General features: G+C 32.8%; 1 protein-coding gene across 3 annotated transcripts in view; it reads right to left on the reverse strand.

The window, feature by feature from the left end:
- LOC119528652 (UDP-glucuronosyltransferase 2A1) overlaps window positions 1-21,592 on the reverse strand; it is a 56,321-nt gene that overhangs the window by 6,414 nt on the left and 28,315 nt on the right. For 2 of the 3 annotated variants that reach the window (XM_037828957.1, XM_037828956.1), the window contains exons 2-3: window positions 2,864-3,012; window positions 515-646 (exon numbers count right to left, since the gene is read on the reverse strand). In XM_037828957.1, the coding sequence (XP_037684885.1) occupies window positions 515-646; window positions 2,864-3,012 (281 nt within the window). The remainder of the gene's footprint in view (window positions 1-514; window positions 647-2,863; window positions 3,013-21,592) is intronic. The other variant, XM_037828959.1, reaches the window with a different exon arrangement.

Genomic DNA, 21,592 nt, shown 5'->3' on the forward strand with positions numbered 1-21,592 from the left:
GGAATTTCAGTTATTTTTAAACTGCAGAAAATTCTATGTAGATGATTAAATGAATATAGGCTTCTATTTCTAACCCAACTATGCTTGGGTAGAGTCCTAAGTACACCTACAGACATGGAATATATTCTTGACTATAATTCCTCTCCATTCCTTGTCATTTCAGCCTTCCCCTTTTGGGATTTTGGAGCTAAAACACTTCAGAACTTTGGGGTAATAGTCCGAGCAGGACTTAAACTTTTAAATAGCAAAAGGTCAATGAGGAGAGCTTATGCTTCCATTTCAATTTCATTAAAAGCAAATGACTACAGAGAGATATTTCTACAGTAATGCAAGGTTGAATAGAAAAATGATCAAACGTAAATAAACTATTTTAATGTTTTATTACTTTTTCCTTAATGCTACGGCAGTTATACTAATTCTACAAGTTTTCAATTTCATCTTGAAGGAGACCTAGTAGCCACATTCTTTTGCAATTGATAAAGTAGGTGCAGATGGGATAAGAGGTTGTACTGACCTTCTGTGGAATCTGGCTAAGGGCTAACGCGATGAGATTGGCCTTTTCTTCTGTGAGGTTTTTGACCATTGACCCCAGAGAAAACACCACAATGCCATCTTCACCTGAGCTCTGGACAAATTCTTCCATTTCCTGCAAAAAAAAAAAAAAAAAAAAAAAAAAAAAAAAAAAAAAATTTGTTGTATGGTGAAGATACAATATCTCAGGTAAAAAAGAAAAGTTTGCCTACATTTCTTAATTTTGAATATTCAGGCACAGTGTAAAAGTGATTGTTAGACTGACTTTGTATATAACAAGAAATAGTTAATCAGTTTAGGAGAAAATATTTGTCTGAAACCTGTAGTTTAATATATAATCAGTGATTTCTAGGTAAGGCATTAAATCAAACATATAAAAAGAATAAATGGTAAGGTGTCAGTTCTTTTCTTAATTGATGGACACTATTATTCCCAGATTTAATTTTACCAAACAACTGAGTAGTTTGCAAACTTGTAAAAGTATTCCTTGGAAGGAAGAGTCCTGAATTAGGCTTCTGTAATTAATAGCAAGCTAGTTTTCATCCAATAAGTTATTATTGATCTAACTTCCTTTTAGACAAGGATTTCAGGAAATTTCCCTATATTTATACCTTCCCTGCTAAATTGTGCTAAGAAAATCTTTGCCAGAAATTGGATATTTAGCAACATAATTTAAAAGGAGATATCATGATTAAAGTGCTGCTATAATCATAAATCACATTCATGAGATAGTGCTTCTCTGTCATCTCCCCAAAGACATGGTAATTGAATGAAATACACACAATATACTTGCATGTGTGCACACATATATATAAAAACACGCACACATACGACTTTGATTTGGGGTCTTTATTTGACTCTCTCTCATTGTTGTATTTTTTTTTTTACTCTGCATATCCAATGACTGAGATAATTCATTCAGAAGAGTTATAAACCATAATTGGTAGTCATATTGCCCAAACTTATGTATCAATAGGTAAGTTGAATTTGGAAGGGAACAATTTTCTCCTTCTTGTGTCACTTATCTGAGATGTTTTGCTGAAGTCATGAGATTTTATGTGGTGTTTTTGTCTGTGGGGGGAAGGAGGTGGGTGGGTGGAGAATGGAGATGGAAGGACAAGCATGGTAGTATGTAATGAAAGATTATCTAGCGAGCTATGGATAATAATGTCACATCTCCTTCTCTATCCTAGTTAGAAATTGGTTCATGATCTCCTACAATACCAACTCTCAATAGAGCTTCATTTGCAGCTATAACTTCACTAGTAAGAAAAGTTAATTCAGAATCCTGAAATGAAATTTAATATGTCAATACACCTATGATCATAAAAAGAAATCAAGACCTCTCCTGGGAACAGCATTTACCCTGATACATTCCTAAAGTTGTTTGGCTCATTTTCCCACAACTCAAGTAAATGTAATTTTCACTCTCTATTTAAAAGTTAAATACAGCCTCTTGTGCTTCTCTATTACTCTCTTTTGAGCTTCAATACTGTTACCTTCCAACATTCCTGGCACTCTACATTTATGCTTTGGTATATGATACAAAATTTTCTTTTTCACTACAAAAAAGTTGCACTGATAAAGAACCAATCCTACATTTGAGTCTCTCATTTCTGTGAATTTTACTTTATGCTGATGAATCTCAATGTATTTCTATTGCTGTCTGCTGAGACTGATATCTTGTACTACCCAAATGATTCCTAGAAAACTCCACCTGAGTATCCCATTGTCTCCTCATAGTGATTACGTCCATATTTGAAGTCTTCATTTCTCATCTCAAAGAAGTTTTTCTTCTAAGTGTTTCAAAACTCAGTAAAACTTGCCAGTATCAAAATAAACCTCCACAATGGAAAACCAGGAGTCCCCCTTGAATCCATCTTTTTTTTTCAATATTTACTTTTTCATACACATCAAAGATTCTGGAGTTTATCACAAAGTTCTTATGAAAGCCACTTTACCTTTTGCTTATCAAAGTAAATACCCTTGTTTAGATTTCCATCATGCTTGTTAGGATTAATAAGTAGCCTTCTCAGTGATCTAAGAGACTCCAGATTCTCTCCCCACCAATCCACTATATAAATGATAGCCAAAATGCCATTTTTAAAGTGTGACTTCAATCATGTCATTCTTCTGCTTAAAATTTCAATATAAAGTCCCAAAGACTTAATATTATTCATTAGGACACCCATGACTTAGGAAATAGATCTGGAGTAGTAAATCGAATATATCTAGCATATGTGGCTTTTATTGAGGTTGTTATCTTTAAAGGAAATCAGGACCAGGTATCATGTCGTAAGATATGTAAAATCCTACAATTTAATAGACCTACCTTAGGTAAAGGTTTGGCAGGCTTACAGTGCAATCCTCCAACAAATTCAAAATTAGGTAAGTATGGACGAGGAAATTCAAAGTCCCAATATGTTCGCATTAGCCAAATTTCAGCTTTCCCCATAGTCTCACATAATGTAGTGGGTCTTCCTGGAGGAAAAGAAGAAAGGTAGGTGGAGGGAATTAGCATATATATATTTAACGGGAAAACTGTGCCATTAATTTTCCAAAAATCTATGAAAAGAAAAATAGATTTATGCCCTCCAGAATAGTTATGAGTTCTAGAAGTTAAAAGGAAAGGAGTACTAAAGTAATAGAAAGGAAGGAAGGGAGGAAGGGAGGAAGGGAAGAAGGAAGGAAGGAAGGAAGGAAGGAAGGAAGAAAAGGGAGGACGGAGAGAGGGAGAGAGGAAGGAAGGAAGGAAAAGAAGGAAGGAGAGGGAAGAGTGGAGCATGGTAAGAGAGGAGACAGGGAGAGAGGAAGTTTGGGTAGAGAAAGAATAGTTATACATAAGTATAGTGTCACCACAATAAATTCCTCCAAAAATTAACCACAACACCAAACGATTTATTACTCATTATTTCTCTCCTATTAAATTACAGAGGATAGGTTGGCCATACCATATCTATAACAACTCTTTCTTTCCATGGCTTTCCAGTCTCTAATCAGGAATGTATTCCTGCCTATAGCTTGTTACAGACTCCAGTTCACTCATATAGGTCAGTGATCCAACCAATATTGGTCTATCTTATCCTCCTAAGTCAAATCCCATTTCTCTTGATGAACCTCCATTTTCTTAGTAAGCAGTTCTCAAAAAATTCACACCCATGGCCACCTCCTTTGGGGATGTAATGTATACACATGCATATCATATTTACTTTAGTTTTGCCTTTATGATTTTTTTTATGGGAGACCAATTCTGTACATTAATCTTGGGATTTTGTTAAAAAAAAAAAAAAAAAAAAAAAAACTATTTGCAAATGTCCAGGCAAACCATTTCAATAAACAGAAACATGTTTTTCAACTGAACTAAAAAAAAAAAAAAAAAAAAACTCAGGGGTCTTAAAAACTCTAGATAGATCACCCCTTTTAGAGTCTTCAGGTTTTATTGTTTGAAGTTATGTGTAAGGTTGTATAACCAATGCCTTAATTTGGTAACGAAGATGCTTTGCCCAAGGAAACTAAGCTTGAAATTGTCAGACATTGGATGAGAATCCCACCTCCCAGTTTCAGGGTCAATGTGTTTTTTGTCCTCTAGATGTCTTCATCCCTGTATCTGACATTCTGTCTTGAGATCAAACCCCTAGTTGATCTTGATATGCATGATGATTAGACTGCGTTTTAAGAAAGACTGGGCTTCAAGTATTTTCAAAAGTTCTATATTTAAAGCAGCAATTCACAATATCAAATATACAGAGGTTCAAAAAAGAGAAAAGAAACTGAACACAATATAATAATTATTTATAAGTATTTCATAAGACATTTGAAAAGGGACACATGAGTAATTATGGAACAAAACTACTTAATTAAAATTGATCAGAAAACCTTTTCCCATAATTATATTATTCATGTAAAATTTAATTATGAAAGCAATAGATAATTATATAAATAATATATAATTTATCAATAGGTAATTAAATTTGAGTTCTCACATAAATAATGAATCTATTGGGTGAAACTATTGCTTTAAACATATCTTCTGAGTCAAAAGAGATGGCTTTTAATTGAAAAAAAAAAAAAGCCTTTAATGCAGCCTTAATGCATGGCCAAATGGATGAGGCAGTGAGTGATAATGACCCCTCTTAAAAGTAAGCCATGTCATCTTGTTGGATACAGAGAGATATAATCTTGGGGTCTCTAGATTGATAAGATCTTGCCAAAGGCATGTAATGAGACTAATATGTACAATTTCTGGTTTACATCTTTCAAAAGGGATGGTGGTGTTCTTCTTGCAGGGTAGAATACAGGTGTCCTTGCCCAGTTATATATAACTATATGGAACAGGAAAGTGTCAAGAATAATCAGTAGTTGCTTCAGAAAAGAGATTCCAGAAAGGTGGGTAATTTCCTATTAGAAAATGAGAATTTATGAAAAGAAATAGTTAAGTTACTGAATAAATGCAAATCCACACATATAATGAAATTTCTAAATTACAAAACAAGTATTTATAGGTAAATAGGAAAAGGACTCTTCAATAAATAGTAATTGGAGAATTCCTTATCCCAGCATAAAGGAAAGAAGGAAGAAGGGGAGAAAGGCAAAGATGTAGGAAAGAAGGAAGACAGGAAAGGGCGGGAAGAAAACAGAAAAGAAAAGAAATTGTCCCTACCCTACAATTAAAAAAAAAAAATTCAAGTACAATAAAATCTTCAAATTCAAAGCAAAACCATAGCTTTTTGAGGACAATATAAAAAGAATTCTTTATGATTGGAGTTAGGAAAGGATTTCTTTAGGAACATAAAGGAAAAACCAAAAGGGAAATGATATATTAATTCAACAAAATTACATTTAAAATTGCATTTCAACTTGTGATATCAGAGAGTGAGAAGACATCATAAACTGGGAGCAAGTATCTGTAATACATAAAACAAAGAATTATCTTAAATATATAAAGATTTATATAACTCTTACATTTTATACATTCTTTGAAGGTATAATATTTTTCAAAATCTGAAATGTATAACATTTAAAAGATGTTTAAAATATTTTAAGTGTGTATCAATTTTTTAAACATTCAAAAGTTAACTGACAGATTGGAAAAAATATTTGTAATGCACATCAAGAAAAAAGGCTTATATTCCTTAAAATGCCAGAGTAATTATAGTTCAATAGGATAAACAGCCCAACAGAAACCTGAACAAATGAATCCCACCCTTCATAAAGGTCTGAGGATAAATCACAAATGGTTCAACAATTTTGGAAGGCAACATGGCGGGGATATACATAAAGGTTCAAGGCAATATTTTATGTAAAAACAGAGTTGGATAAACCAAGCAGCTCCTAGAACCAGACTAGTTCATTGATTTTTTGTATCCATACAAGGGGATATTGAGTCAATAAAAATGATGATGCAGATGTTTAAATGTTAATGCAGAAAGATTTTCAAATCTATACTAGGTTAAAAAAAAGGGGTAGAAATATTTAGTCATTGCTCCTATTAGGTAAGAAATAAAATACATAAATACACTTACCAAGGTTTAATAATTCACAGAACATACCTTGATGTGGAAACATGAAAAGTAAATAGTGCAAACTTACAGGAAAAGGAGATGAAATTATCTTTTCATTTTATATATACCTTTGGTTCATTTTAATTTTTTAACCCTGTATTTTAACTTCCTAGCTAAAACAAATACCATACAATGGGTTGGCTTAACAACAGAAATTTATGCTTCCTTCTCAGGTAGATATCTTCTAGCTGGCCGGTAATCCTTGGGCTTCCTTGGCTTCTCCACCACATGGCAATGCCCTTGGTCCTGTATTCTCCTTTCTCTTCTGGGTTCCAGTGACTTCCAGCTTCTGGCTGCCCCCTGTGGCTCTTTTCTTTCAGTGTCCAATTTCCTTTGCTTAATAGGACTTCAGCCATATTGAATTAAGGCCCACCCTCATTCAGTTAGCGCACACCTTAACTAATAACATCTTCAAAGGTCCTATTTACAAATAGGTTCACACCCACAGGACCAGGTATTGGGATATGAATATGCCTTTCTGGGGGGCTATAATTCAATCCCCCAAAATCATGTATATTTATTTGTTTGTTTGTTTTATGATATAAAGGGTGAAATTATACTTGTAGGGCATTCAGATTTGCCTAATGAAGAAGGTGAGAAAAAAAAAAAAAAGAATGAAAACAAGTGAGATTACTTGCAGCAAAAGAAAATCTGCTAAAGATGATAGAGTTAAAAAAAATTTCCAGAAAGCCTCAGGACTACATTTAGCCCACAGTATTTATACAAAAGCCTACACATTTCTTCTATATATGCATAAAATGACAAATCCATTCAGTCCTTTGTCCTAGTAAGCTATTTTTTGGAGCCAGAGAAGTAGCTCTAATTTTCTAAATAAAGAGAAAATAGCTATTTTAGAAAAGATATACTGTTTCTTTAAACTTTCTATTCTTTGGTGATCTTAACACCTATTATAAAGCCAATCACTATAGCAATAGCACAACAAATCTCAATCTTTCTTATTTGCTTAATATTTTTCATAACAATGATATCACATTCTTTGATTATCAATGAATCGAGAGCCATGGGTATGTCAAAGAGCAAACTTCAGTTCTAAAAATTAAGCCAGAAAGCTTAAAAATGGATTGATATACCAAGGCCAGAATTACATATACAATTTTGAGCAAGATGCACTGAGTTCCTGCCCATGTTGCATTAAAGAGGCCCACCACGGAATCAATGGCAATTGTATAGTCATGACAAAAACCTTGGTCAAAAACATGCCATTCTATGAGTCCACCATGGAAACTTTAAATCCAACTAATACAGCATGTTTGGGATCCTTAATTTGACTTATGAAATCTATAAAGAAAAAAATCACCCCACATATTTTGGTGTGTAGAAATAGGTAGGGCACAAGAAGAAAGAAACTGTTTGGAATTCAATTAATGAACAAAGAAAAACTGTTTTCTAAGAGGTGTGGCATTGTTTCCATTAAAGATCACCTAATAGAAATCAAAGTAGATGAAGAAGAAAAAATCCCTGAAAGTTTTCAAGTTTTTAAAATATGCTTTCTGCCACTAAAATATGGATCTCCTTTTTAATGGAGCAGCTTGATGTCTTCTTAGATATATAAAAATATTCCTGGTATTTCCTTTGAGGCAGTGGCTACAGAGGCCTCAATTTCATACGCCGGAAATTTATTGTGCAATGGAACCCAGGTAAAAGAAAGAATGCCCCACAACATAGGTGACAGAGGTCAATAGGGAATAAAGGACCATTATAAAACCTGATGTGTGTAGTCCAAAGATGTTTAGAAACAGGTTTGCTTTCTATTTTATTTTAAAGTATTCTCTGTTCCCTACTTTGATGTAATAAAGTATCATTTATTACCTGTGAATTAAAGATGTCTTTAGATCTTAGAGACATTAGCAATGAGGTTCTGTAGTTTTTATAGAAAGAATAATATATTACCTCAGTCTAATTAAAAGTGAAGGATTAGGTAGAAGAAGAAAGATAAAAATTAGGAAACCAGAAGTAGCAAATAAAGGGTATTAAAGATATGAGACTGATTGGAGACCATGGTGAAAAGATAGGGTCAGTAAGTGGCCTTAAGCCAGTAATACTGCATTACTGAGGAAATGAAGCCACCCCCATCTTTTCATCAGCCAATATGGCCAATCTTTGTAATAATAACAGAGTCCTGGCAACACAAGGATGGCTGTCACTGTCAATACACACTTTTGCTTATTGATAGATGCCTTTTCCTCAATCTTCCCTTCTGATAATGTTTGTTTCCTCTTGCAATAAACTTACGGCCTCCTAGAGGGCTTTATTCATAACCCTGTTACACCAAAGGATTCATAGTGATAAATTTATAATTCTGTCTCTTCCATTTATCTCTGAGGATAGAGTTGAGTACAAGATCCCTGCCTTATTTACCTTAAATCCTAGATCCTAATATATTATCCAAAGGCAGGTAGTATGTACTGAATGTTAAATTATTTACTGTGAAATCAGTGCAGCGTAAATTCAACTCATGTCTAAAACTAAGGATTTTTAAAGTGGGTTCCTTTGAACATTAGTTCCGTGAAATTATATCTTTTGGAAAATCAAGTTAAATTAGTTAGTATTTTTAGTGTCTAATATGATCCTTTGCTTGATAGCTCATGTCTCTGCATAATTCCCAAAGTTAGGGTGGAAGCTTACCTGAGTTGATAGATTCAGATGACAAGGGGTATATGAAAATTCCAAAGCAAAACCAATCTTTAGTATAAATGACTTGCAATTAAAAATAGGTAAAATCACTGTAAATCACTGAAGTAAAACATCTATCTTTTAGCAACTCAAGACACAAAGTTATTTAGAGTTGTCTATTTAATTTTTCCAGTTCCTATGTAGCACTCACCCAAGAAGTATAAAAACATTTAGGGAATTTTCAGTATGACCCGCCAAAATGAGACAATGCACATACGACTGAAATTTCATCCCAAATTTATGATAGGATTTAGAATGTAGATAACTTGGTCTAAGAGAAATGGGTTCAAAATTGTGAGTAATTATAAGTAGTTCTCAAAATTTTGTGGAGCAAAGTTTGGGCAAAGTAAAGAATGCACCATATCAGATTTCATTGTTAGTTTGATCACATTTCAGTTTATTACTGGTGCCAGACAGGGAGGTTATCTTACTCTCACAGCAAACAATACAATCTCTTTACAAATAAGAAGTAGAACCTTACTCAATATATAAACTCAGTGTCACAGTTTGTTCACAATTACCTACATTTGACAAACAAAACTACTTTCATTGGATTCAAATTTATTTGCTTGTTTTACATTTTGTTTTGTTTTGATAAATTGTTAAGTATTAAGGTCTCTTACAGAAATTGTTAAATGACTGTAAAGAAGGAGTAAACATGGCAAAGGATTTCTTGCCTCCCTGCCCCTTTAGTTATTGACAATCAGTTAAGTGATATCGCCTGTAGAGGTATATCTGGAGGACATACTTTTAAAAATATATTCTTTTCATTTACTTCACTTCATAGACTTCACTTGAATCATTCTAAGTTTCTTTTTTGATAACTAGTTTAGAATGAAGCAGAGGCTCCTACTAATGCTTCATTAAAATTGGTCCCAAAAACTGCAAGTCATAGTGCTGGAGCCAGAAGTCAAAGAAAAATGCAAACATATTTTTTACCCTTTCCACAAAGGTCTTCCAGTCTGTTAGCCTCCCTATGTGAACAGGGACTTAGGAAGATGTGACTGGAGGTTTCCTGCAGTATTTCTCCATTGTGTCATCCATAGAAGACCTCCGTAGGTGCACAAAAGGGACTGCAAGCAATTTAGCTGTCCGCTCTTCACAGGGCATCACAGGGTCCGTCATCATTGCATTGTAGATAAGTGATTATACACTATGCAGTCACACAGAAGTTTCATGTAGACTGTTGTTTGAAGAAAGATTTCTTGCAGTTTTATTGTTGATTGTTAGGATAAGTTTGGCATGACATTGACAATTAAATCCAATAATTCATAAACCATCTTCTCAGGAGTCTCTCTGTCAAGTGGCCCAGGTACAAACTCGAAGTTCAGTGTGCAAAGTTTGCTGTGGTCAATGAGGAAAGTGTAGGAAGGGGCCAGCACTGTCCTCTACTCCATGAGTTCCTCCAGAATGATTTTTACGTTGAGCCAATGACTCATGTCACAGGGCCACACCAGGACCTTCCAACACAATCCACAGTCAACACAACAAGCTACAGAGCAGAAGAGCTTTGGCTCTCAGTCACCATAACAGTTCCCTCACACACCCCTCTGGAGGGGTTTCACTACTGCTGAGTAAACGGATGTGATATGGAAGTTAATCAAAGAATAAGTTAAATATTAAATTCTAGATATAGGAAAGGGCATTTATACACACAGAAGTTTGTTCAGTATTGTTGACTTGGCACAGCACAGTATGACATTTGTTCCAAAGGGGAGAGGAAATATTTTTAAATTAGGAGGGAAAAGGTTCTAGCATTCTATGATTTGTGGTTTAAATATTTTAAAATACAGAAGTGGTGTTCAATCTGATAATTTTTAAATACAATAGGAGAACCCATTTGGGTTAAATGAGTATGTTAAATAGTGTGGTTTATCTTATGCAACATGATGATTGATAATTTGAAGAAACATAAAAATATAGGTCTTGCCATCGGTTTGGACATAGGTAAGTATGTGGAGAAGACATACAATTCACGTAAGAGGATGAATATGTCAAATATTATAGATGGTGTACACTGCTTCAGAATCCTAGAGTAGGAAGCTGTCATTCCTATATGAAGAGAATCAGAAAAAGTTTCTTGAATGGAAGAGGCAGTTGAACTTAGCATAAAAGCAAAGGTAGCAGTAGGTGGGTACTTAAGGTGAATGGAAGACCAGGGGAAGAAGAGTCATGAGATGCAAATCATAGTCACATAAGTAGACAGTTATGAGTTCAGTAAGCATGGAGCAGAGAGTGAAACAAAACACTATAGAAAAAGAAAATATTAGTTAAAATGGGAGATTTTGGAGAGCCTTGAATGTTATGCTCTGGGTTTAATTTTAATCTCCATAGAAAGATGCTCACTCAAGTTTTCAAACGAGTTTCAGGAAACGGTAATACTTGTCCTTTAATAAAACTATTCTGGCATTTAAATAGGATTTCAGTTGCAGAGAAAATAGAATAAAGCTAGGGTTATGGGTTAAAATATGTATAAAATATAGAGTTTTTGTCAATAAAATTAATTTTAAAAATCTGGTAGGAGAAAAAAAGGATATAGAGCCAAGAATTTTCTATTTAGATTGCTTCCACAGTCAAAGGTCCACTTCAAACCTATATTGTCATTAAACAAATTAATTTTACAGTGAGGCATGACTAGTGCAGACTCACCATTATCTCTGTAGGCTGGTATTTTATTTACAAGTTGCATACAGTTTAGAGGTGAATAGTATGAACTATGCAGTCAGACAGACCTGGACCCAAGTTTGAGTCACAGATAAATGGCAAGGATCTTAGTCACTTTTATCTTCGATTTATCAAACTATGCAATAGGCCTCAGAGAGGTATTGGGAAGCATAAATAAACCAATCTGTATACAAATGTTTAATGGAGTGCCTGACACCCAATAGGTGCTTGACACAAATTAACTATGATGATTCATTCATTCCTTCATTTATTCATGCTTTCAACAAATATCAGTGCTAAGAATACAGAGTGAAGACAAGAGGTAAAAATCCTTATTTTTATAAGCTTCAAATCTAGTAGTAAACATAATAAAAACCATTTATAAATAAAATACGTGACATATTTCTGAAATGGTAGGAAGAAAACATAAATCTGGGAAGGAGGATTGAAAGGTGTTGCAGTGGTAGTGATTATCTTTTTAAATTGTTGATCAGAGAAGGATTCATTATGAAGGCAATGACCGCAACTAATCATTACAACATTTCAAATTCCCTTTTTCTAACTGAGATTGTATATAAAAATTAAAAATTCATAGTGTATATATGTACATATAAGTATGTCTATATATATAGATATAGTTACAGATACATACTTATTTCAACAAGATTTGATGAAAGGGTCAGCTAGTATATAATGTCAGTTTGTGAATGGAAAGCATAGAATGAGAGCTCTTTTAACTGATTAGATTTGAAAGATGAGAAATAATTAAAAAAAAAAAGGGAAGTTCTTTGGTATCTAATTTGAAAACCAAAGTATGATAATGACTCTAAAAAAGACATGAAACACAAAATAAGAAGTAGCTAAGGGAAGATTTTTTTTGTCCTATAGTATGTGATTGGGCATGTATGTGGAGATAAATATTTATTTGGCCCATGAACACTTGAATCTTCGGGTGGGAATAAGATTTAGAAATATAGATTTGGTGTCCAGTCATCCATCCATTTTTCAATCCAATTCAAATTCCTTTCTAAACCTTTACTGCTTCACACCTTTAACAAACAAGTTTTAGCACTTACTATATGACAGTTTCTATACCAGTCACAGGACATAAAGAGACAATTAAGACAAAAGTCCAATTCAAAATGAGTTCCCAGGTTATGGCAGAAAATAAGACAGTTAACCAACTCTTATTCTCCAAACAAGGGAGACTGTCTCAGAAAATAGGGAAGAATTGAGGGGAAGAAAAGTCTATGAAGTAGGTTGCTTCGTGGAGGAAGGAAATGATGAAATAATGATTTAAGTAAGTCTTTAAAAATAGGTATTTTAGCACGTTGAAAGTATCATTTGAAAGTTAAAGAGATTATTGAGGATTCATGTTGACATATCAAGGATTATATTCGGTCACAAATTTGGTAAAAGAAACATACTATTGAAATTTCAAATCCCTTGACAGTTTTTGTTTTGCTAAAAGGACTCATAGTATATTTGTTTAGAAGGAACATAGAGAAATCTAGGGTCAAGGATTGGTAAGCAATAATATATTGCATCATTAGACTGTATAATTTCTGGCAGTAACTCATAGAAAGCAGGGGCATAGTAAAAAAAGTCAGGAACAGGAAGTTAGGACAGGGCTATAAAAACACTAGAAGAAATAAAAATAAAGTTATACTCTTAGAGTTTAAATGAGTTTTTATACAGGATAAATAACCCAGAAGTTATAAGGAAAAAGACTGATAAATTTCCTTGCAGATTGCTACAAGTTTCATGACATGGTGTAAAAGTCTTTAAACAAACCAAAGGTCAAAAGACAGATTACAAAAATACAGTTGCAACACATATGACAGAACAAGGAATAATTTGCTTTATTTTCATTGACCACATAAAAGTTTACAAAGCTTACAATTTATTAAATTCAATTCAAAACAAGATATTTTCTGCCTATCCAAGTAGCAAAACTTACAGCTAGAATGAATGTGTATTAACAGGTACTGATGAACAATGTTGGTTTTGTAGTATTCTCCAAAATAAAAGATACCCTTTTTAAAGAAAACTCTTTGAAAAAACTATTTGAAAATACACTCCATCCAAATAAGGGAGAAAACCCACAAAGAAAAGTCATTTGACCGAGGAGACCAAGGAAATTGAGGGATCTATTAAAGAGAGTGACAAAGTTTAAATCACACATTGAATTTCTGTTTCAGCTTTAGGTAGCACAACCTCAAAACAGAGCAGATATTTGGAGGCATCAAAAAAGAAAGTCTTGGGAAAATAAGATTTGATGGAATAGATATGCTTTAGCATTTTGGAAAAAATAAATATATTTAGTGTGTGTAATAGACATACAAATACATACATATATTTATATATATATATGTAAGTGTTTGTATTTGTGTGTGTATATATATGTTTGATTATACACACATACACACACACAAGTATGATTAGTGTGATTTGAATAGTCTCCAAGTATATCCCTACAAGAAAATTATTAATTAAAAAGATGAAAAGAGTAACTTTATACTGGAGAAATCTGGCAGACATCACCTTAACCAAGTGATTAAAGTTAATGTCTTAGTAATAAGCTATCTATGTCATATCATATATCTCCTGATATGCTGTATTGAGGACTCAAGATCTCTTCTGTATTATTTGTACAAAAATGCATAATCTCAGTCTAATTATAAGAAAATAACAGAGAAATCTAAGAGCACACTGGTTGGGAAACCAAATAAGCTCTCAGTTTTATAAAGCTTTCTCTTTTTGACTGGTTTTAATTGGTACAAATTATTTGGTACTCTCCAAATTTTTTTAATTGGTACAAATTATTTGGTACTCTCCGAATTTTTTTTCCCTATATTTATTGTCTTCCTTCTAAATGTAGGAAAATATGTTAGTCTAAGACACCACTATGCATTAGAGTGTTCCAGGCTTGTGTTTTATAAATAAAATTTAATATATTAAGATGCTTCAAAAAATCACAAATACATTTATGCAGATGACATCAATTATTGACATCAAGAAAGAAAATATAACTGACTTAGAACTGCCATTTCAAAGCACAGGAAACACAATTGCTCCAAGGGTGTTTATTTGTACGAGTGTTAGCAAGTGGACCTTGGACCCAGTCATTTGAAATCAGGACTCTGACTTCCAAAACCTTCAGTCCTTTAGTTTTTTGACCCTTATGCTGAAGAGCTGCCATCTTCAAAAAACTCTTTTTCTTTTCTTTTTTTTTAAAAAACTCTACGCATGCATAGGTAAGTGTGCACAACATAAATGGAGAATTATCTCTGACACGGGACTCATTTTAGATTATCATCTGTCTCAGAAATAGCAATGTGAATGACATCTAATTTAAAACGGACTGCCTTTGTGTATACAAGGTTTGAAAACTATGAAAAGTTTGAAACATACCGTGGAGAAAACATAGTAGTTAACAAACTTGAATAGTGCTTAAAGAATTATTTTAAGCCATTTGATTCTCAACAGGAATCTGCCAGTACCCTTGAGGGTGAGGTAAACAAGTCAAGGAAATAAGACCGATTCTAGAATGAGTTAAATCCAGAGCTGCCTGGGGACACAGAAGTATAGAGTAGAAGAATGAGGGCACAGCTCAGCCTTTCAATACTTTTAAAGTGTTCTAAAAGATGAGGAAGAAATGGAAGAGGAAGGGGTAAAAAAGTTTCCCTGTCATGAAGTAGGATAAAATGTCAACAGAAATGAATATTGTCATGTCATAAAATCATATCATAAAATACAGCCATTTATTTCATGGAATTGCTTTAATTTTTTTCCTTTTTGTTTTTATGTGTGTGTAGTTCCTTCTTTGACTGTATTATAGTTTCTTTTTTATTTAAGATAATTGTATTGATAATTGGATATGTCTTCCAGAATATTACTTTTGAACAACAAATTATTTTACTATTTGGAACACTTAATTTAATTCTATAATTTCCTTCTCTTCATTTTATCAAAATTATTGTTAATACCTACAAAATTTTATTTACAGATATATTCACTGATATATTTATGAAGTATGAAAAAATAGCTAATAAAGCAACAATGAGAATAAATGACCTCATTATTTCTACCATTGTTTGGGAGTATTCTAATTCATAGCATGGAGAAATTACTGCTTAAATATTAGATGTGATCCACAATAAAGTAAATAAAGTGTGTTCATCATCACCTTCTTAATGTTGAGAGTTGACTGCTTATTTTTTTGTTTGTTTTCTTATCCATAGAATTTTCCAACATCTTCCTGATGTTGCTGATTACAGAGTTGTGGATTTTGCTTACTTGCTGCTTCCTCTCTCACTTCTTTTAACTTGCATCTTGGTCCTTTCTTTCACGGAATTTACCAGACACACAACTAAGGCCTAGTTTATGTTCACCATTCTAAGTCTCCATTAAATACAAAATCCTTAAATCGCCATATATCCAGCATCAGCAAACCACTTCTCCTATCTGCCAGTTTTTATCCTAGTTGTTCTTTATACATCTTTATTGCTTACTCTCCTTTTAATCAATTCCTGGAAATTATGTATGTTTGACAAGAAAATTGTATCTTCAACAAATAAGTAATGTTTTTGTTTCCTAGGGTTTCGTCACTTTCAGCTTCTTGCTTCCATGGCTTTCTCTCTCTCTTTCTCTGTATTCATTCTGTTTATAAAGGATTCCAGTAAGAGGACTAAAACCCATTCTGAATGAGGTGGGTCACACTTTAACTGAAGTAGCCTCATCAAAAAGTACTACTTATAATGGGTCCAAACCCACAGGAATGGATTAGATTTAAGAACATATTTTTCTGGGGTGCATACAACCTCAAACCACCAAAAGTAATAAGAAATAAATTTAAACTTACCTAAGTTTTGTATATATGAGTATGAGATAATAGATGCAAACTGCCTAGAAAGAAATAAGTCTTTAATAATGTCAATCTGTTTTTCTTGTATCATTAATATATGAATATGGTGTCTTTTAGAGGAATACTAGAATTTTTTTTTTTTTTTTTTTTTTTTTTTTACTTTTTCAAAGTAAAATCTGCTAGGAAAGCACACTAGTAGTAAAATGAAATTATTTTAGTGATACTTAAATATCAGGAATAAGCATTACTTGGTGAAAAAGATCTCACTTTTTTTTTATGGAGCCACAATTTGAGACTAAATATACTCTGTTATTATAAGTACATTGTGGCAAATGAAATACTCTTCACAGGCAGCAAGAAATTAACAAACATACAAATACATTTCATTTAGGAAAGTGCCATATCAAAAGCTGTTACTTGTTTTTTTTTTTTTGCTTGTTTGTTTGTTTGCTCGTTTCTTTTGCAATAATGCAAAAGTATCACTACTGTTGAATTTACCTCCTTGGCTTTATAAAACATAATTTCCACAAAGTGAAAAGTTTCTGTTCATCCAGAATATAAATGAGGCAAAATAAAAATTTTGGAGATTTACCTAAAATTTTACTGTAGTATTAATTCCAAATTCACCTGTAGGAATGAACTATATATTCTTGCAGAGCATAAGAATGATATTTGTAAACTTTTTACCAAATGTCATATGGTCAGTGACTCTAACAAGGCTGCAGGTATGTTGGAGGCAGGTCCTGGGATTTTCTCACCATATTTTTCCATAGTTAAAGCTAGAGAGAACCTCAAGTGTACAAAATATAATTCCTAATGCAGAGCATCTAGGGCACAACCAAATACTCCTAGGTCTGCTACCAGCACTTTGAAACCATCTTTCTGAAATCTTGACATCAAATCTGGGTTATTTAATAATGCTTTTGATATTCTTTTTTCTTCAGGGCAGTAAGGACTACCACAGAGTTCACACATAATTCAGGAAAGGAGTCAATGGATACATTTGCTGATGGAACCAGAACTGTTGCACTGTAATTTCTTTCAATCAATTCTTTCAACATGCTTTTCATATTTAACCAGTGCCTAACTTCTGCAGGCCAAACTAGTACATTCCTTCTGTACACATTGGGTATAAATGTTTTAGCAGCTTCTCCCATCTCCAGATAAAGCTATGACGTTGACTGTGTTCTACTGCATGTAACCCATATATTGTGTGGGATGGTTGGGCTTATGTGTTAACTTGGCCTGATAATGGTGCTCAGTTGTGTAGTCAAGCAAACACTGGCCTAACTGTCACTGTGAGAACATTTCGTGGACTTAAATAATCAGTAAGTTGATTGTATCTATGGTTGATTACATTTAAAATCAACTGAGAAGATTCAGCAGTGAGAGATGTTTCATTCAATCAGTTGAAGGTTTTAAAAGAAGATATGATGACTTCAGCAGTCAGAAGAGAGAATTTTCATCTCTACTTCACCTGGCCAGCTTCTCGTGGGGAATTTGGTGAAAACCTTCACCAGAGTTCCCAGCTTACAGCCTGCCTGCAAAATTTGGGCTCATTAATCTCCACAGTTGCATGAGATGATTTTATAAAACCTCACAATATTTCCAGTTATCTTCTGCAAGTTCTCTTTCCCTAGAGAACCTGGCTAATATAGAATGAATTGTTTTTCTTAGCCTTCCATAAAAATATAAAAGGTATTTCTCATATTACTGATTACTGACTGATTGAATTTTGCCTTCCTGATATCTCTTATCTCATGCATATCTTAATATTTTATTTTGCCTATTTTCACATATGACCCTATTCTACGTTTGAAAATTTAGATTTGTATTTTCCTTCCACTGTCATTCACAATAATAGTAATATCACCAAAGCTCAACCTCTAGTTTACTATCAGCTTTATTGACCTTTTTTATACTCAACTTTTTCAAAACATTCACAGAACAGCAATTAATTCAAAAGGTGAAATTGAAGTGCTATTTTCACATCTGTAGAAATTTGTAAGTTCCCAAACTTTGTATAAGGAATGTATGATAATATACAAACTGCATGGTACTGATTCTAGAAAATTGTTAATCATTATTATAACCATCTTCCCTATTATTGTACCCCATGAGGAACTACAGTATTCGTATTCTTTTTTTCCAAATGTGACATGATGATAATCCATAGTTGTAGTCAAATGAAATTATTTGAATACTATGAAAACTTCAGCATTAACTTTAGCTGTTAATAACCTGGTTCCTACCTCTTTTTCCAAAGCTGCTATGCCAGGCTAATTAGTCTTTCCCTAAAATGGGTGTTGAGAAAATAAAACTGAATGGTTTATAGCTATTACAGAAGAAACACTAAACAGATTAGCTCAATGCAAAATCCTACAGAACCTCATAGAAGAAAAAAAGTAATGAATAACTATTGAGAATGTGTCAAAATAATGGAATGAACAGAGGTATATGAAGCAAATTAAAAAAATAAAGAAAATGGGATGATGACTTTAATATCTGATAAGGTGTCATTCAGGTAAAAAAGCATTAAATGAGCAAATAGCACACACTTTAAAATAGTAAAGACACAATTTATAATGAACTTATATCAAATATTAATATTTGTATCCCAAATGACATTGTAACAACTTTCACATAATGGAAACTACAGGAGATGAGAGCAACCAGAGATATACAATAAAAGTCATTAATTTTAACAAATGTTTTCATATCAATATAATCTGAATGCATACAAATTAGCAAAGAAATTAACATCTAAGCAATGTAATTGATAGAATAGACCTTAAAATATATCAGAACTAGCATATCAAAATGGAAAATACACTTTATTTAAAAGTGAATACGAGAGAGTGGGACGTTTGGCTTCCCGGGGGACCTCTGTGTCATGCACAATGAAACAGCAAATTCAAAATGGGTGATGTTGAGAGGGGCAAGAAGATTTTTGTTCAGATGTGTGCCCAGTACCACACTGCGGAAAAGGGAGATAAACACAAGACTGGGCCAAATCTGCATGTTCTGTTAGGGCAGAAGACAGGTCAGGCCCCTGGATTCTCTTATACAGATGCCAACAAGAACAAAGGAATCACTTGGGACAACAAGACATGATGGAGTATTTGGAGAATCCCAAGAAGTCCATCCCTGGAACAAAAATTATCTTTGCTGGCATTAAGAAAACAGAAGGGGAAGACTTGATAGCTTATCTCAAAAAAGCTACTAATGAGTAATAGTTGGCCACTGTATTATTTATTACAAAACAGAAATGTCTTGTGACTTTTCTACAGGTACCGTATTTAAACTGATCTCATACACCAAAATTCAGATCATGAATGGCATCATTTTTGTTGGACAGTCCTAAGTTAAATAAGATTAGCTTATAGTTAAATGAATATTATCAAGCTTTTCAAATTTTGATAGTATCAAATTTTGATAGTAATCAAAATTGATAGCAAGGGCTGTCACTATTTTCCCCTTCTAAAAGTTTAGTTGGATTTGAGGCTAGGTTGAATTAGTAATGTTCACCTTTTCACAAAGATGGTGAAAGTCAACTCACAACCTATAGGAGATTGGTTTTATATTTAGATTTATAGAACTGGTTTTATGAATATATTTAAATACTAAGGAAATCCCTTCACTGTCTCATAGAACAGAGCAAGACTCACTTGGTTTCAGCTAGTGTTCATTAGCCTGTTTAAAGGCAGGTGATGAAAATAAGCTAGCTAATGTCCACTTTATCTTTCTGGTTTTAACTGTGTAAATCTAATTAAAATTTCCTGTATCTGAAATGTTGCCTTTTAATTAACAAAAGACATTTTGGTGGGGTTTATGTATAATACCAAATAAAGAATGCTGAACACTTATATTTTATAGATAATCTATAAGACTGGATGTTTTTCAAAAGTCAGTGTGACAAGAAATATTTTGCTTTTAAATTCTTTACTACTTGGTCAGACTAAGAAGTAATTCAGGGTTCTCTTTAAACTGCTATTCAAAACCACATAAAATTGTAGAACTACTGAATTATGTGTGTTTGGTCATGATGCTTTTGCCAACCCATAAGGATTTAGGTGGATGAGAGAGATCATCAGCACAAGTTTGTAAATTTTTTTTATCATAAGGCTTAAGATGATTGAAAAACACAGACCATGAAAAAAAAAGTGAATATGAAACATTCAAAAATGTTTTCATGTTTTCAGTCACAAAGCCTCTAGAAAAATTTCAAATTAAAAAAATTAACAAAAATATTACTCTCTGAGTACAAGTGAATAAAATTAGAAATTATTGTTTAAAAAAAAGGTCCATTCCTTGGAAAATTTTTAAACTTTCCTTTAACAGCACTTACATACAAGGGGTTATATGAAAGGAAACTGAAATATTTAAACAAAATAAAATTAATAAAAATATGACATATCAGAACCTATATTATAGAGCTTGAGTAATGCTGAAAGAACAGTTCTACTATTAAAAATAGATACTAAAAAAAGAAAAAAATTAAAATAAATGAAGTGAACTCAAATTCATAAAGCTAGAAAAAAAGCAATGAAATAAGCACTAGCACACAGAAAGGAAAATAATCATAAAAAAAGCATAAATTTGAACAGCAAACTGAAAAAGAGTAGAAAAAAAATTCAATTCAAAAAGCTAACTTTTAAAAAAATTAGCACATTAGCTAGTCGAACAAACTTCAAAAAGAGGAGTGGGTGAAAGTATATTATTCACATTAAAGCCTAAAAAGGCAACAGAAAAATAGTTATCTAAAAGGAGTACATATAGAAGCACTCAAAAGGCTATTTTCCATTTTTAGGAAAATATATTTGTAAACCTAGATAAAAATGGATAACATATTTGGAAACCTAGATAAAAAATGGATAACAGATCCCTGGTGTAGATTTATCATTTAACCAAAACTGGCACAAGTAGGTGGAGAATCTTCTAATATTTTGGAATAAAAAATTATCAAGAGCTCCCCTGCAATGAATTTCCAACCCTAAAATGAATCATAGGAAATTATACCAAAGAAAGCTCCTTAAACTATTCAAAGCATGGGAAAAAGATGGAAAATTTCACACTACTTTTCATGAAATAGTTATAAAAGGAGTCCAAAAACTTACAGAGATTGCACAAAAATAGAATATTGAACACTAATTCTACCTATACCAAAGAACATATATCCAGTGAAATATCAGCAATATATTTTTAAAACATGGCAAAAATATACCAAAGTTAAGTGGAGTACATTTTAGAAACTATGCAATGATAGGAAATCCAT

This window comes from Choloepus didactylus, chromosome 3 (assembly GCF_015220235.1).
Source record: "Choloepus didactylus isolate mChoDid1 chromosome 3, mChoDid1.pri, whole genome shotgun sequence".
Classification (NCBI taxonomy): Eukaryota; Metazoa; Chordata; class Mammalia; order Pilosa; family Megalonychidae; genus Choloepus; species Choloepus didactylus.